The sequence below is a fragment of the Asterias rubens genome, chromosome 21 (genome assembly GCF_902459465.1).
Source record: "Asterias rubens chromosome 21, eAstRub1.3, whole genome shotgun sequence".
Classification (NCBI taxonomy): Eukaryota; Metazoa; Echinodermata; class Asteroidea; order Forcipulatida; family Asteriidae; genus Asterias; species Asterias rubens.
The window spans coordinates 4435811-4454791 of NC_047082.1; the positions used below are offsets into that span (position 1 = coordinate 4435811).

Here is an 18981-nt window from a genome sequence, read left to right on the forward strand (position 1 = left end):
AGCGAGAACAAGCGAATGTCTCCATCGGAGAAAAGTGTTCAAATTCCCGGACCAGTCGGCTATTGAGTTAGGGTCAGTTGTTCACTTAGGACTTCTACTCCTTACTCGGCAATGTTCGTAATTCAGAATATAACGCCATTGAAAACAATTAATGTGCATGCGAAGCGTAGGCGCCACTCCATTATTCAGTGCCAATTCAATGAGTTTACAAGGTGCAAGTAAAAAGGGGACCCACGAAATTATGAGCTTCGTATAACTGCCACTAAAAATTCTTTAAACATAATCGTATGATGATGAGGATATTAAGGTGCTTCCGGGAAGGGTGTTCCACCAGAGGACTACACGAGAAAAGAAAGAGTACTTGTAGTGGGATCCACAGCTGCCGTGTTTCGAAAACTAGTACTAGTAGTATGGAAAACACGGACTAAGAAAACCATGAAGTTATTGTAATCTTTCATCGAATCATTTGCCTAGCTGCGTCACCTTTACAATAAATTAACGTACAGTCAGTTTGTCGCTGTAAAACTGTGGTGTAATGAGATTGAGTTTGGCGAACGTGTTCGGACGGTGTTATGGAGTGGTATTATGGCAAGAGCAAACTTAGACTGGTCCCCGGTCTTTATCGAAAGGATGAAGGATGGTAATTGCTTTTCAGAACCAGTGATTTAATTGGATACAGTGATGTCATTGGATAAACGTGCAGTGACGTAAGTTTTACATATCTGTGTTTTGATTGGTCTGAGGTGATTTGGATGCAGTTGCTAACATCACCTCGGACCAATCAAAACACATATATTAAAAGCTTTCTGTCGGTCGTCTGCATGGTATCAGCATTATGTGTAATGTACAATTGCATGTACTTACATGTACTTACATGTATTTTGGTATAAAGGATTCGAATACAAATACAAAAGAAAACTGGAGTAATAGACAACAGTAGGAAAATAAAACAAGCTAAATGGAGATGGGCTGGACCCACTACCCAAAGAAATGACAACAGATGGACAACAAGAAAAATGGACTGGCAACCAAGGACAGGGACAAAAGAAAATAGGTAGACAGAGAAGAAGATAGAGAGATGACATCAGGGTTTTTGCAGGAAAAACATGGACCAGAACTGCAAGAGTTAGAAATGAATGGCATATCTTACACTGGATGAACGCAGCCCAAAGCTGTTCATAATTTGGCTCCGGTATATCTCCAAGACCTCATAGCCCTTCGTTCCTCTTCACTTTCATCAGCTACCCGACGCCTACGCCTTCCTCAATCGCTCATTTCCAGCTTTCCCCGGGACCCCGTACCATGACACGCTATGGCCATCGGACCTTTTCAGTCATAGCTCTAACACTTTGGAACAAGCTACCCACCAACATTCAAGCAGCTCCTTCATTGGACACTTTTAAATCTTAACGTAAAACCCATCTGGTTTGTCCATCTGGTTATAGCGCTTATAGCAACATCCGTATTTAGCGCTCTATAAATGTTGTATTTATTATTAATTATTAAAATGATGACGATGATGACGATGATGATAACGATGATTAAGGATTCGACTGTGTGTGAAATGAATAGGTGAAAGGTGATTATGGACGGGGATTGACCTAGGCTAGAGGTCACGCTCTGCTGGCGTTATTCACGAGCCTCAAAGTGTGACGTTTGTCCAGACGAGAGCAAATTTGACTTTTTGTTTGCAACTCGCTGTTCGAGTCACCCTTTATTGCTCTAGCTAAGATTGATCGGTTGGCTGGATCAATATCAAATGATTACAACATCACGGTCATGTTGGTTGGGAAGGAAATTTATCGCAGTGTACACATCGTTAATTAAGAAGAATGTTTTCCCAGGGGAATTCTGTTTCGGATTGAAATACATGATATCGCTTATGACGTTTTCTAGCAGGCCTACCTTTATTATTATGCTTCAAGCCAAGTTTGAATAGTGCGTTTATACAAATTGACACAATTGGCGGTTCCCTGATTGTTAAGCTTAATTTCCTGTTCAGTTCTGACGACGGAAATTGTTGTTTCTAGTTTAATATTGTATATATAAGTTTGAAATTAAGCTCTATATATATTCCAAGATGATAAAATAAATTACATTTGTTTTTAGTTAATATAGTAAAATGAGTTCGATGAAAGTGCAGTTCGATCAGTTGTTTTAAAGATGATTTATATCTTGCTCATGTTTGAAAAGAAGGAACAATTTTGACTAATGAGGAAGACATCTGAGAACTGCTCGGACGACTCGAGTTGGGAGGAACACGCTTGGATTTAGTCATTTATTTTGTGTTAATCATGGAGAAACCTTTCAGAGAAACACTGTTTTTCGAAGGTGTCCAGCAAATCACAAGCATTCAATTTATAATTGCAAGAGACAATGATGAATAATTATGAATATATTTCCTTTTTATATTTGCATATAAAATATTGATAATTGGATTTCATTGGCAACTGAAAAAAATTAAAATCACAACAACAACGCATAGATACGTACAACAGATATTACAAAATAATATTTAAAATCAAACCAAATTGTTTTTAACAAGAACAAAACAACTGTCCTAAACCGAACAAAATTCCCAGCGAAGCTATCATGTTTTATGTACGATTTGGAACTGTTACGCTGCTCAGTTTTGCTCAGCAGTGTATGCAGGATTGACTTCTATATAAAACTTGGCCCAGGTCAGTATGACCTCAAATCGGGGTCAGAGTGTCAAGTGTATTCATTACTTCAAAGTGGCCATTAATTTTTTGGAATAATTACTTAACCCTCCCTTTAAACTTCACACACCAAGTGTATTGTGGTACAGATCAATAATTAATGATACACAGTATGTAGGCCAATGTTTTGCACTTCAGGCAAAATGGATTATTCTTTATGAAGATATGAAGCTCTCCCCATAACAAAACATCTAATTATGTAAAATATTCCCACTTGTATTGTGTGTCAACTATTGACAAACGTGAGATCCTGACAGGTGTTCAAGTATAACAGGGTTGAGTTTAATTCGCATGCATTAACGAATTGACTGCAGTGTGATGGATTTATCTCACATCGATCTATCAATTTTTACTCGCATAATATTTTAGTATCATAAATGACAAACACATTGATTGGCCTCATAATTACATGAATAATATTTCGTTAACGATTCAAATGTTAATGGCACTGGACGCTTTTAATCCATTTTGAAAAACATATTTCATAGTGCACTATGACATTTAGTTTGGGTTCATTTGTCTGCATACATTCAAACCAAACAGTGCAATACTATAGCGTCCCCCATACCTCAAAAAGGCTATTTGGTAAGCAAACCAAAGTTACTTGTAAAGCCATTGGACACTTTCGGTAAACAGTATTGTCCAAAGGCCCACACTTTGTGTATCACAACTTATAAAAAAAATCTAGGCTCAATCGGTCATCGGAGTCGGGAGAAAATAACGGGAAAACCCACCCTTGTTTCCGCACGTTTCGCCGTGTCATGACATGTGTTTACTATAATCCGTAATTCTCGATGTCGAGAATTGATAATTGTTTTAATGTTTTCTCAAAAAGTAAAGCATTTCCTGGAATAATATTTCAAGAGAAGTCTTTTACCATTACCTTCTGTAAACCCTGTAAGTAATTTGTAAATCTGTGAACTTTTTTTGTATCTGTTCCGAAAGTATATATGGCTTTAATGAGAGAGCTGTTGATAGTGTAAAAACATTGTTTGGAATGTCTCCCTCTTTAACGTAGTAATTTCTCACTATATAAGAGACTTCGGGCTTGAAGCCTGTAATATTTGGTATCCTAAAAGCACACAAATTTGTGCAACAACAGTGTTTTTTATTTTCGTTCATTAGTCTCTTGCAGCTTGGACTACCAATTGAGTCAACATTTTCACAGATTTGTTATTTTATGCTTATGTAGGGATACACTGTTAGAAAACTGGTCTTTGACTTACCAAAGGTGTCCAGTGCCTTGAATGTAGAAAACAAAATTATAAATCACCTTCTGGCCAGTAGTCACAAAATTGTCTTCTGCCTTTACGGTTTTTCTGCCTAGCAATGTGCCTTTCGTTTCAGGTTATTCCTTATGTAGTTCCTTTGAGGTTGATATTGTGTGAGGGAAGTTATTGGAGTGTGGAGGTTTTAGTCATTCCCTTGTTCTTTAATCACATGTATTTCAGCTAGGTGTACATGTTTTATTCAGCCTGTTTAATTTCCTGAATAGCAATGTGCCTGTATTGAAACGTCAGGTAATTCTTGATGTAGTTCCTTTGAGGTTGACATTGTTAGGCTTACTGGAGTGTAGAGGTTTAGTCATTCCCTTGTTCTTTTACCACAGGTATTTCGCATCTAGACGTTTTGGTTATGTAACACTGTCGCGGGAAAGTCCAGGGAAGTGAATATGCAAAGCAGATATTCAAAGTGAATATGCAAATTAGATACTGCTATAAAGTAAATATGCAAATTAGTTGGCATGAATAACATTCCAAGTTGGGGTGTTGGCCAGATAGATTCAACAAGAGCTAGAACACCGTACTGCCAGTTTGCTTTTCCACCTTGTATAAATGTGATGAGCCAGCAACGCCGAAGATAGAGTGATGCCGCCCCCCAATTAGGCGCAATGACTGTGTACAAACTTCTTCTGATATCAAATTGAAATGTGATATAAAACTAATTGTTGGGGATGGGGTAACCATTGGTAGTGCTTACTTCAATTATTGGTGCTTTCGAAATAAATCGGTAATTTCTGGGGGTCATTAAATTACATCCATTGTTTTATTGCTATGGTCATTAAGTCGGAACAATATTCTCTAGGAAATTGGTTCTTAAGTTATACATTTTCTAATCAGTGAGATTCCTCATTGAAACTAAGACTAGTTAAATCAGATGATTATACCAAACCTATTAAATAATTGTTCTATATTCTGCATCCATTTCGATCCCTTTTATACAATCCATTACCACGGTTCATTGAGTAAATTCTTTTGAGTAAAACTTTTCTGCTATTCCAATAAACAAAATACAGGATAAAGATACAAAACTATTAACAATAAAGCCTTATAAGCAACGCTAATTAGAAAATAGTATACAAATAAAATGAAAAGGGCTAGGGGCCTCAATTCATTTAAACATGTCGCACTAACAGAATCGCATTTCAAGTAAGTTCTGTTTTCGAGGTGGATTAGTTAGAACAAAATGGCGTCGTTCATCGCAAGCAAGCTGGATTTAGAGTAAAACAATTGCTTATTATTGAACGCATTTTACTTTGTATGACAATGTTAAGGGGGTTTTGTAAATTATATACAAATCAAAAAAGCTTGTTCTTCACTTTTTTATGGGCGATGTATAATCTAGATATTGTATTGTGACAACAGATCCCGGTTCGAATCCAACCAGAGCCGTGAACGTCTAGGTTTTATAATATGGTGCGTTCTATTAGCTCACTGTGTCTACCCCGCAGTGCTCAGCCCCTGACAAGAGCTAACCGAACGATCACTCGCCGCTCTCGTAGTGGCGTCACGCGCCTGGGGCCAGCCCCAAAGTGACCCACTCCACAAGCAGGGCAATGGGGGGCTAACCCGGGTGAGCCCCTGGAATGACGTCAAAGCTATCCGAACGCACCGGGGGCAGACCGGGGTCGACTCAGGGGAGCTAAACGAACGCACCCAAAGTAACTATACCTAAATTGCGTGTGTCACTATCCAACCTTTATTCATACGGTTCCGAATGAGCTTGAATCATCAGGGCACAAACATAAAACATTGCGTACACATTGTCTGCTAAACAGAAATGAGCAGGGCTGTCATGTGACATGGATGTTTGGCTTGTAAACTTATTCTGGTAAGCGAAATGTGTTGTGCTTAGCTACTTTTTATGCTTCAGCAGCTCTATGAAATTGGGGCCGGGGCATGATGCATGCTGTGGCTCTTACGGTTAGTTCAAAACTTGTATATTTACACACCGATATTCAAATTTAAGATGTATTAAACCGATATTCTTCATTGGCATATCATTGTTTTCATATTATTTACAGCCATATTTTTGCAAAGTGAATGTACACTTTTACTCTTTGTATGGTATGTAGAACTGATTATCCACCAACCCGTCGCTCTTTCCATTTGTCACACCAACAGCTTCATAATCTTGATCAGCATTGCCACCCGAGCAACCACTGCTGCCAGCAGAGGGCGCAACACCCACCTTTCCGGCCTTTCTGGGTGGACTTTTAACGTAAGAATATTCATTAGCACCATCTTTGGTCTCAGGGATGGCATCGTATAGAATATTCTCACTGATGTCTTGGTATGTGTTCCCATTCGCCCCGGACCCATTCGCCCCCTCGTTGCTACTGTACGACTGTTGCAGTAACTCTTGATAAGAATAGCCATCTATCTTCTTCGGACCACCAGCACCATCTATCAGTGTATCCATGTCTATGCCAGTCGCTGCAGTACCAAATTGGCGGTTTCCTTTTGCGGCACTAGTGTCTTTTCTAGAAGATGATTTGCTTGGTCTGCAACTGAAATCAAACAAGATGATGAATGCATTATTGATCTTGATCTTGATGTAATAATTGAACAGCTCCTTCTAGGAACAACACTCAATATACAGTCAGTTCAGGAGGGGAGGAACTCCTGTCATTATTTTATTCGCACCATGAGTGTATGCCAAAACGTGGGGCTAGTGTTGAGAAGGAGAGGAGTGAATTCCAGTCTTTTGCAGTTGGGGAAGGACGACTTGAGAGGCGGTGGTTCTTTAGGACGGAATTCCATTAGAGTGAATGGCTTATGTTCACAGCCACAATCACTGGCAGTAACACCTTTAGTTGCACCGACACCAAATGAACAACAGATAATATTGAGTAAGCCTAACTCTTTGTAAAAGTTGTATTCGACAAACTCAAGCACTTTTATTATTTTATCTTTCCCCCTCACCCACCCGAAAGCTAACAGTGTTGCGGATTCACCATTTTGACTTATGAACGCCTCACCTCCCCGCCCCCGCTGGATATGTTAGATATTCGTTGTTACAAGCCAGCGACTTTTGTGTATTTATAACACGAAACCAAGACTTATAAGGAGGCCCTATTTTGTTTAATGCAGTACTTTGTTTATAAATGCATGCCCTATCATGACGTCATTGACCACCATCTTTAATTAAAACGAAGGAAAATTGTACGCGTGCATGTACCATAGAGTTATATATAAGAACTAGAGGGCGCACTGGTCGCAAAAATTTGCTTAGCCTTAAATGTCTTCCTTGATAAAAACAGGATTACCAACAAAAAATCCACGTGATTTTCAGGATAAGCAAACAACAGCCAAGTACCAGTAACAGGCAATATGCAACAAATGGAAATTTGGTTGGTAATCCTGTATTTATCAAGGAAGAAATTTCATGCTAAGCAAATGTTTGTGCTTAGCAGCTCTATGAAATTGGGCCCAGCTCACAATGATAGCCTTTCACGAGTGCACGGTTCATCAATGATGTCGGCCAATGCAAGAGGTATATACATACCTTTTTCGGGAGCCTGCAAGACACAACGTAAGTCCAATGAAGATTAAACATACAGACAGAACAACAACCGGTCCAAGGAAAGCCGGGTTTGACACTCCCATGCCTGCAACAATAAACAGATAATACATTATTCAATCCAATCTTCTGGTTATAATAGTTGCATGTAAATTTTTATGTCGTCTTTCCTTCAGTGAAATCAACGCAAAAACGGTTTGTGTTTTATTAGTCAGTGATGCTTGTGCTTAACTAGAATGGTCCCCTGTACTTGTTTTTTCAGAACCAGTGGTTACATTGGATACAGTGATGTCATTGGATAAACGTGCAGGGACGTTAGCTTTCTATATCTGTGCTTTGATTTGTCCGCGGTGGCATTTGGCAGCTGCACTTGCGGTCGTTCGCATGTGAATCTAGGTGAAGGTGCTAATTGACCCAGAGGCCGCTTTCTACTGGCGTTACTCCCGAGCCTCTGACGTCAGATGTTCAGGCTAGTTCTTAACAGCCTTAGAATTACTGCCATGGGAGACTTTGGAACCGACGCTAGGTGGCAGCAGACTTCTTTATCTTATGAATTAGAAATTTTGTCTAGCACTAGTGACAAGATGATTTTTTTTTTTATAGTTTCTATCGATTAGAGTGAATATCAGTCAAACATTTTTAATAAGAGAATGCCAGGTAAATTGCCATTGTTTACGTAGTTCTGAGCATGCGCACTAGCTTCATCTGGTAAAGCTGCTGCCACATAGCGTCCCAAAAGTGAATTCACTGTGGTCTTCAAATGCTGTTTACTCACCTTTGACATAGTCTTTTAAAGGCAGTGGACATTATTGGTAATTGTCAGTCTTCACAGTTTGTGTATCTCAACATATGCATAAAATAACAAACCTGTGAAAATTTGAGCTCAATCGGTCGTCGAAATTGCGAGATAATAATGAAAGAAAAAACACCCTTGGCACACGAAGTTGTGTGCTGTCAGATGCTTGATTTCGTGACCTCCAAATTCTAAATCTGAGGTCTCGAAGTCAAATTTGTGGAAAGTTACTTCTTTCTCGAAAACTATGTCAATTCAGAAGGAGCTGTTTCTCACAATGTTTTATACCATCAACCCCATTACTCTTATTCAGGAAAGGTTTTATGATGATTATTATTTTGAGTAATTACCAAACGTGTCCACTGCCTTTAAACTCATTTAAAAATAATAAGCTTTCGCTGATGAACTCTGCTAAAATATTTTAGTCACACCGTCCTTCAAAGCAAACTAAATCAATTCACAGTTACACAGTTGAAACAAAATAATGTGTAAACAGTTTTGGCTTGTTTAAATAATTATGCTAAAAATAAACGAATTCTTACTTTTTTCTTTCAGCGTGTCATTCTCCATAACACCACCTGACGTTGGATCTGCTTCTGTTGAGCCAGCTGGACGGCTTCGTACTGGTGTATTTTTTGTCACTAAAACAGCCGTCGGGTTCACAACTCCACCTGTTGGTTGTTGCCCTGGTGTTGCGGGGTCAGCGACTGTTTCCGTAGGTTGCACCGTAATTTGTACCGGTGTCTCTGCTGGTGGTGGTGCCATTCCCGTTGTTGATGGTAGTTTTTCCGCTGTGGTTGGTATTTTTACCATCGTGGTCTTCCGTGATGTCGTTGTTGCAACCATTTGTGTGGTTGGGAACAAAGTTGCTGGAAATACAATGGAGCAAGCGGCATTGGATAGTTGAAGAAACAAAATAATTTAACTAAGCATTATAAAACCTTGAAGATTTGTTTAGTTGTGCACAACTACATAACTTTGTCCCATTTTATTTACAGGCTCCGTTCTGCTGAATTCAATTATCAATATTTAAAGTCACCTGGAAATATAATTTTTTTTTCTTTCAAACATAAGAGTATATGCTTACGAACAATAAAACAATTTTTTTAGTAATTGTTTGTCACGATTTATATGTTTAACAAATATATAAAGTTGTTTGGGGGCTGACTCCGCCTACCCCTTTTGTGACGTCAATCGAGGCAGACTTTGCCTGCAATGCGTATAGTAAACACACGTGCAAAGTACATGTACGTCCAAGTCGTGAGTCGGTACATTTCAAAAAGTGTTTTTCTGCATTCAGCAGCAATACACCTGGTCGGCATTGCCGGAAAAAAAAAACCCTTTTTTTTTTAAACTTACAAACTCACGACTTGGTACGTACATGTACTTTGCAATATTGTGTTTACTCTACGCATTACAGGCAAAGTCTGCCTCGGTTGACGTCACGAACAGCGCCCTCTCGGGTCGGGGTCTACTCTTAAATTTGTAAATAACATAAGAACTGATTTTTTTAAAACCTTGGTTAACTGTTTATTCACATTCCACTCATCAGAACACATATATTAGTGACAAAAGCTTTATTTTGAAAAATACCGCTTCCAGGTGACTTTAAACACATTTTTTTAAAGCATGGTGGATATATTTTCTAATTATCTTATGTGTTATAACTGTTTTTTTGCTCTGAGCTCTGGATGATCCAGTAGTGCAATTCTTTACTCTTAACTCTTGGGTCAGAATTTTAACAGTGTTCGGGTCAGTTTGACACACACTGACCCAAAATGGGTCTGGCCACCAGACTCCGAAAACCAGACCAGTTCTTACCGACGGGATTTTATAGTGTGGTTTAAAGTCAAAAAGGGCGCCGTTGATAAAAAATATATAATCAGTATAGGAGTGAAATTGCTAGCTGGTTCTATTAATGAATCAAGTCTTATTTCCCCTTTTTTCAGAAAAACAAACTTAGTCAAGAACCCCCGTGGAGAGAAGACGATATATACATATTTGGTTTGCGGTATCACCATGTGTGTACCTACTTGCCAGTTAGAGTTTGTTCTTAGAGAACTGTCTTGCTTAGTTCTACTACCGCGGAGTAGATTTTTCGGGTGTTCGGGAGACTTCTCAGTTCTGAAAAGAACTGTCCTGCTTATTAACTATTACCTGGGCGGATGGTATAGAAAATAGACTGGACTACTACTTTAGCTTATAGGACCGTAATTAACTGTACTACCGTGGAGTCAGTTCTTGGATTGGTCTCAACGTTTCGACTAGCTTGCTCTAGTCATCGTCAGGAGACTGAGAGAAAACAAAGAAGCAAGTTTCAGCTTGAGTATTGGAACTTACTTGGAGCAAAGATGTCCGTTATGATGACGTCATCAATGGCAATATCACTCTGGTATCTACCACGTATTGCTTCTATATAAACCTGGGTCCAGAAAAATATCAACTTTGAATAGTTTAAAAGATCTCTTATAAAAGTATGTTGTACATTATATGAGAAGTTATACATTCTTTCAAATTAAGTGTCGTTTATAAACGCATGATAGTTTCAACCTACGTTTCAACTTGGTCATTAAGTTAAAGTATTATTATTAACTAACGCATAAGAATGCTGTTTTTTTTTAAAGAAAAAATACGTTCTTGGTTTCAAGTTCATTGGTACAAATATTACTTCCTTAACTCTAATAATAATTGTTTCAGATGCAAAAACTCAACACGGACTTCATAATCAACAAGAAGCATTATTCAAACTAGCAGATACTAGAGAACCTACAATGATTCAAGCAATACCGTTTGAGAAAAATTGATAACGTAATATTCTGCAAAGAGAAATGCTTTTAATCAATGACATCTAACACCGGTGTGGCGGTTTCAGTCTTCCGCCGTGTTGAGCTTTCCGGGTGACGTAGTCGGACATATCAAAACGCTGTTCGAACGGTTTTAGCTTTCCGGCGTGTTCAGTTTTCCGGGTGACCTGTCAGAGCGCCGCGAGTACCCTGGCGAGTACTGTAGTTCTCTCAGCAGTGACCCCCAAATTGTTTATATTACGATTCTTTTCTGTGTAGTCACATAATCTCTTGCCCCATCTTTACATGTATTCATTGGTACAACTTTAGGCAGGTCACACTCTGCTTGCATAAAAAAACAACTCGTACGATCCACGCGTTTGCCGCTAGTTGTACTCGACTCGCGGACGCCGCCATGACAGCTACCGGAGGGTAATGGATAACTCAATACGGCACTAAAAATGGACTACTTTCGCTTGCTGTGCGCAGGCATCGCATGACGTAATGCTACCGTATTTGGTCATTCGGAAAACTGAACACAGCGGAAAGTTGAAACCGCCACACCGGAGGTGCAGACACACTGAACATGTCACAGAGCGTCGTAATGTTCTTTTGATGATTTCGTTATTAGGGCTCATTTTAGATTTAGTTAGGTTGGTAGTAGGGTGGTGTGATGGGTTTGGGGTAGGGTGGGTGGTTGTTTGGGGGAACAACTCGTACGCATGCACTTGACTCAAACAAAAGTTCTTTTAACGATTTCGTTTTAAGGGCTCGTTTCAGATTTAGTAAGATGTATGGTACGGGTATGGGTTGGTGGTTGGGTGGTGTGATGGGTTTGGGGTAGGGTGGGTGGGTGTTTGGGGTGAACTACTCGTACGCATGCACTTGTTAAAATAAAATAAGGAATTCGACGAAGTGTTCAAAACTTATCACCCTGAATGTAGTTTGGCATGTGAACTCCACCTGTCCAGTCCACCTCCACTGATTTCCCTGATTACCACTCGCAGTCCACACAGCACGTGAGTTAGGTCCGCATACATACACATTGAGAGATCCCATCTCATCTGCACCATACCCATCCCACATGTGGTAGTAGAACTCCAGGCGGCCGGTACCAGACGTGAGTCGGTACTCCGGGGTGTACAGCCTGCTTCTACCCCCACGGTCATTGCGACCGACACTCGATGGGGCGTAGATGTATCGTCCTGCCCAAATTGAAAATAATCACGTTAAGGGTGCACCCCACCAAATAGGAGAAAACAGAGCGTCGAGCTCATTAATACTTTGTAGACCATGAAAATATTCTATATTAGACAGATTTGAGAGCCCTCAGAAAGTGTTTTAGTGTAAAAAAATGTTGCCCAATTGTGACCTGGGGTTGTTGACTTCCAGCTTGAGGTATTTTGGATGACATAGGCCCTGAAATAAATGGTCCTATTTGCTGAGAGGTGTAGGGACAGTTTTCAAGATTGATGCTCGGACGTTTTGAAAATTTGACCTGTGAAGGGGTGTTTTTACTTGGAGTGAGAATAACTCGACGGGCCCAGGGACTCCCCATATAAAATTGAGCAGAGAATAAAAGTTCAAGAGTCAATCAAAAATTTTCGACTTTTTAGTATTTTTTCGTGTATTTTTGAATATTTAGCATTTTGCACTGTGTGCTATGGGTTGGTGGGGTGCACCCGTAAACATTAAGAAAATATTTGTATTGAAAATGGAGAGAAATCCTCTTTTCTTCTTGAATTAGGTCTGGGCTTGGATGAAGAGCATTTTCTGAAATCATGGTGAAATTCACGTTGGTCGCTGTAGGCTTAATGGTCAGGAGACTGCTTTTCAAGATAGTTAATGAAATTAGGTCTACCATTCCTTTAAAGGCACACTATGTGTAATTACCAAAAATAATTGTTAGCATCAAAACGTGCATGGTAACGAGCAATGGAGAGACGTGGATAGTATACACATAATGAATGTTTATGAGTGCAATGGTGCGAATATGTTCATGAGTTGGAAGATGGAATGTTCTATTCAACGAGGCGGAGCCGAGTTGAATGGAACATTCCAGCTTTCAACGAATGAACATATTCGCACCATTGCACGAATGAAAAACATTCATTATTTGTTTTATATAACATCCAAGTAGAACTTTGTAATTTTGATTGAAAGATACAACTTTCAAAACAAACAATTTCAACTGTAGAAGCCGAATGCTAGTAATTTTACTATGCCTTCTTGTAGAACACCTGCTGCGTTACCAAAGACACGCGCACGCAGTGATGTTTTTACTCAGCTTTTTCGTTCCATCCGAAAAGTACCATTGCACGCTGCCAGCGTGCAATAGACCTTATCGCAAATACCAATGCGCAAGCGCAGACTGTTGAATGAGGTGCATTGTGGGATAGATATGAATCAAATTTGGATACCAGCTAGACCACAATGCACCTAATTCCAAGCGTTACGCGCGCGCCCCGGTATTTGCTTGGGTGTTATGTTATATAACACCCAAGCAGATCCTTGCCATTTGATTGGAGGATTGTCCGTCACGTGATAGCAAATAAAAGTACCATTGCACGCTGAGTCACTCACCGTGCTTTTTCGTTCCATCCGAAAAGTACCATTGCACGCTGGCAGCGTGCAATGGTACTTTTCGGATGGAACGAAAAAGCTGAGTAAAAACATCACTGCGTGCGCGTGTCTTTGGTAATGCAGCAGGTGTTACTGCAAGAAGGCATAGTAAAATTACTAGCATTCGGCTTCTACTGTTGAAATTGTTTGTTTTGAAAGTTGTATCTTTCAATCAAAATGACAAAGATCTACTTGGATGTTATATAAAACAAATAATGAATGTTTTTCATTCGTGCAATGGTGCGAATATGTTCATTCGTTGAAAGCTGGAATGTTCCATTCAACTCGGCTCCACCTCGTTGAATAGAACATTCCCTCTTTCAACTCATGAACATATTCGCACCATTGCACTCATAAACATTCATTATGTGTATACTAACAACTTCCGGGTCAAAATTGACTCGGATACCGGGTCCCGTTGAGCATAACTTATTTCCGGGCAAGTTGACCCGAAAACTGTCTAAAAATTACAAAGAAATGAACCACCCCAACTCATTGAGAGATAATCACTACGTGGTCATTACATGGTGTTACCGCAAACTCTTCTATATACAAAGAAATGGTTCAAACTGACAAAGAATCTGAGGAAAAATCATATCTTTTAAGCCAGTTTCCGGGTCAACTTATAAAGAAGTTCAACGGGACAGGCTCAACGGGACTTGGAATCCGGGTCAACTCTGACCGGGAGTTCTTAGAGTGTATAAAACGCTGTAAGAACCGGCTCCCTCTGAAGTAACCATATTTTGAGAATTATGCATATGTTGAGATACACCAAGTGGGAATATTGGTCTTCGACAATTACCAAAGGTGTCCAGTCCAAGAAGAAAACCACACCTTTCTTAATGCTTACCACTAGATGTTTGTAGTGTGTGGTCGTTAGGAGGTCCAGTGTTCCTTGTAGTCGTTGGTCCACTCTTCGGCAACCAACTATACTGCGACTGGGATGAGTGTTCCAATCCGCAAGATGTTTCAAAACTGCAGGACAGTAACACTATAAAAACAAAACAAAATGAATATTTCAATTATATTCATTAAATTCCAATCACATTTATTTCCACTTACACATTTCAGAACTAGGCCTACATTATAATCCAGGAAGAAAAGAAAAAAAATGGAGGGAAAGGGCGTGGAGGCAAGGCCAAAAATAAACCAGGTAGCTTCTATAGCAGGTTTGCCTTTCAAAATACATAAACAACGGTACATGCTTAGGACAATACACAAAAAAGGACAGGCAGACAGACAGACAGACGAACAAACTACAGGAGAAAATGACAATGTCAAAGTATGCAAACAAGAAGAAGGGTTTTATATAGAGGGAAAGGGCGTGGAGGCAAGGCCAAAAATAAGCCATATAGCTTCTAGCGGTTTGCCTTTACATAACAAAATACATAAACAACGGTATATGCTTAAGACAATACAAAAAAAGGGACAGGCAGACAGACAGACAGGCGAACAAACTACAGGAGAAAATGACAATGTCAAAGTATACAAACAAGAAGAACGGTTTTATATATATAGGCCCTATATATGTTATTTAATTTACTTAATTTGTTATTTATTCATTGCACACCTCAAAACACAATCAGCGGCAATAACAGGATGGATAGGAACCGAGATTAAATAGTTCAGTTTTAGATGTGGGAGGAAAACCCCACATAAACACACACAACCAGGAAGGGACTGAAACCCAATCCACTTGCAAGGCTCTGGTCCGAGGTGGGATTCGAACCGGGTCCACAGAGGTGAAAGGCAGGGAAAGAACCACTGTGCCAACCTTGGGCCAATTTCATATAGCTGCTAAGCACAAAAATTTGCTTAGCATGAAATATTCTTCCTTGATAAAACAGTATTATCAACCAAATTTCCATTTGTTCCATATTGCTTGTTACTGGTATTCAGCTCTTGTTTGCTTATCCTGAAAATCAGGTGGAAATTTGGTTGGTAATCCTGTTTTTATCAAGGAAGAAATTTAATGCTAAGCAAATTTTTGTGCTTAGCAGCTCTATGAAATTAGGCCCAGATCTCCTGATTATGATATCAACATAATTTTTTTATGACAGATCATTTGACACATTTTTCGTTGAATTGAATTGAAAATTGAATTGAAAATCGAAATTTTGGGAGGGTGTGTGGGTGGGATAAAACAATTTCGTGTTTTTTAAAAGTTTTTTTTTTAAACAATGATTGACCTGAATGGCCCATAAACAAAAAAGGTTTCGATTTTACAAATTCACAGGAAGACATGTTTTGTATTTAAAAAAAAAAAAGTTATTGTGAGATTTGATTCTAAGTGAAATAGAGCCCAAATAGAGCCGAAAACCAGAGCCCAATCATGGAGGTAGAAAAACAAAATAAATATTTTGCATCTCATGATGACGCAGACAAAAACTTTATAGTATCAGGTATTGCCTTATAAAGTGTCGCTAAATATGTTTAGAAATTATTCAATTATATGACTTCCTGTTGGTGTGTTGGTATTAACTTAAAAAGCGCGTTTGGTATCACAAAGTGTCTGTAATAACTATACCATTGGATTTGTCATCAAATATCCTTCCGTTTGTGGAGTATCGGCTTGTTTAAAATGACGGAGTCAATACCACACGATTTCAACTTGCGGAAGTGCCCTGTTGGGTCAAACCATAGACCAGACACAAACCCAAGGACCAAGGACATCGACGCAAAAACAGTACAATTTAATTCATCGTGTATAGGAAAAGATCTTAAGTACAGACTTTTGGTAAAAACACAGAGATGAAAATGTTGTCATTTTCAAAGCTCTCGCTGATCACAAGGAAGTTTTTCCAGTAACTGCTCTGGGACTATATTTTCCCAAAAAGTTTGTTTTCTTCACGTGTTTCACTGTTGGTAATGGTAATGATGTGATGACTTTTGTGAATATATTTATCTTTCTATTGTAAACGGTTTCACTTTAATGATTTTGAGGTCTAGAAAATCATGCATCTGAAATCACACAACTTCGTGTAGAAAGGTGTTTTGTAGAAAATCATGCATCTGAAATCACACAACTTCGTGTGACAAAGGTGTTTTTTCTTCCATTATGATCTCGCATCTTCGACGACCAAAAGAGTTCAAATTTTCACATGTTTCTTATTTTATGCATATGTTGCGATACACCAAGAAGACTGGTTCTTTGATAATTACCAAAGGTGTCCCGTGCCTTTATGCCTGAATATTAAAGAGCTATCTTGAATGAAAACGGCAACACGTGATCTTTTCTAAAACTCATTTAAAATAATTTCAATCAACATGGAAATTGTATTCACACCAAATTAAACAGATTTTAATTGTCTAAAAAAAAACCAATAAGTTTGAATACAGTTCTTTTTTTGAAAGATTCGCAATTTGGTGTGGTAATTTTCACCCACGAAATGTCACAATTTCATAATTCGTAGTCACAGAGCAGTTAATCGCAGATAGTAAGATGTAATAATAGAATCCCATTTGGGCCTGTCTGGTTGTTCCTTTTACAAATGGAAATGTGGAAATAGTTGTCAAATAGCTGTTACTAGAACAAACTCGATGTGTCTTGGCATAGCGGTTGAGCATCGGACTCAGCTCGTGACACTTGTGTTCTAAAGCAACACTTCACCATGATGGTTCGTCCTTCGGATGGGACGTAAAGCCGTTGGTTCCATGTGTTGTGCAACGCACGAAAACGAACCAAGTGCACTTATGGAAAAGAGAAGGGGTTCGCCCGGTTTTCCTGGTTTGATTGGCTGCATATTGCGCCACAGCACCTTGTAAACCATTACATGGTGCTATATAAAAGGAGTGGGCCTCACAATTAAAACGTACATTGTAGAAAAACGCTAAATACATTGTATCGTGTGCTTAGAAACAGCAGTATTAAGCGCCTAATAAATGTTGTGCGTTATTATTTTTACACCAAAGACCAAGAGTTACTTACCCTCATCTGAAAGGACTCCGGTAATTGAATGCAGAATTATGAAGATAACCACTGAGGCTACAAGATGAAGTCCGCGCAGATCCATTTTGATGTCGTGAGTATGATACGCCGGTTCAAGAGTACTCAATCAGTGTTAATCAGTGTCAATTAGCTCTAAGCAAGCAGGTCAAAACTAAGATCAAGACACCCGTGGTTCGGTTGACTGTATAGGTGACCATGGAGTGACCAACCGAGCAAGGTAACAATTTTGTCTCAATTTTGGTAACGAGTGTTAACAAAGTCAAGTCGTATTCTTGCCAATAAAAAAACCCTTCGCGTTAGAGGATAGAGAAAGATGTTTAGAGATCGGAACATGGAAGGCTGCCGATTTCAAGTTTGAAAATTTCAAGAAACCAGCAGGATTATTAAACTGAAGTTATACAACAATTTCTCTACTTATGGTAATTGTTAAACAGCTTACAACCAAAACGCAGAGTTAATTGTCACTGCTGAGCCGATGTTGCGCTCCACCCGATCGCGCTCGAAATACTTGTCAGCCACAAAGTTCTAAACTTTTTCCCAAGTCCGGGAAAGCTGTAGCAAGTTCTGATGCCGTCATCATGTTTCCCTGGTACGTGACCTAACCACAGGGTCATTCCTGTAAAGTGAGTTAACAAACCAACAGGACAAGTAGTTCGTGTACATGTACAATGCGAGGAAGTCTGCAATACCGAGAGTCAGCCACACAATTGGCTGGATGCAACTTAGCTTTAGAACTGACTCACTCACGGATGAATGGAACAGCCATTACCTCATGTTTAAAGCCATTATACACTTTCGGAACAGAACCAAAAAAAAGTTCACAGATTTACAAATAACTTATAGGGTTTACAGAAGGTAGTGGTAAAAGACTTTTCTTGAAATATTATTCAATGAAAAGCTTTACTTTTTGAGAAAACATTAAAACAATTATCAATTCTCGACTACGAGAATTACTGATTTATAGTAAACACATGTCATGACGCGGCGAAACGTACGAAAACAAGGTAGGGTTTCCCCGTTATTTTCTCCCGACTCCGATGTCCGATTGAACCTAAATTTCCACATGTTTGTTATTTTATATATAAGTTGTGATACACGAAGTGTGGGCCTTGGATAATACTGTTCACCGAAAGTGTCCAATGGCTTTAATAGTTGACGCGTAAATAGGTCAAAACAAAATGCGGAATCATGTAGCCAAAATCAAACCAAAGGAAAAGATAGGATTCATTCAATAAAAATAGAAATCATTTACATATTCATTTGTATTAGATCAGATTAGATTAGGAAAACTTAAGTGCTATCGTTACACAA

General features: G+C 39.1%; 1 protein-coding gene across 1 annotated transcript; it reads right to left on the reverse strand.

Moving 5' to 3' along the window:
• Positions 1-5587: 5587 nt before the first annotated feature.
• LOC117304760 lies at positions 5588-18139 on the reverse strand. The gene is made up of 7 exons (XM_033789367.1): positions 17650-18139; positions 14572-14712; positions 12033-12304; positions 10657-10738; positions 8859-9185; positions 7509-7611; positions 5588-6510 (listed from the first exon to the last, which is right to left on the reverse strand). The coding sequence occupies exons 1-7, from the start codon at positions 17732-17734 to the stop codon at positions 6054-6056; spliced, it is 1467 nt and encodes a 488-aa protein (XP_033645258.1). The 5' UTR covers positions 17735-18139; the 3' UTR covers positions 5588-6053.
• Between the last annotated feature and the right edge of the window lie 842 nt (positions 18140-18981).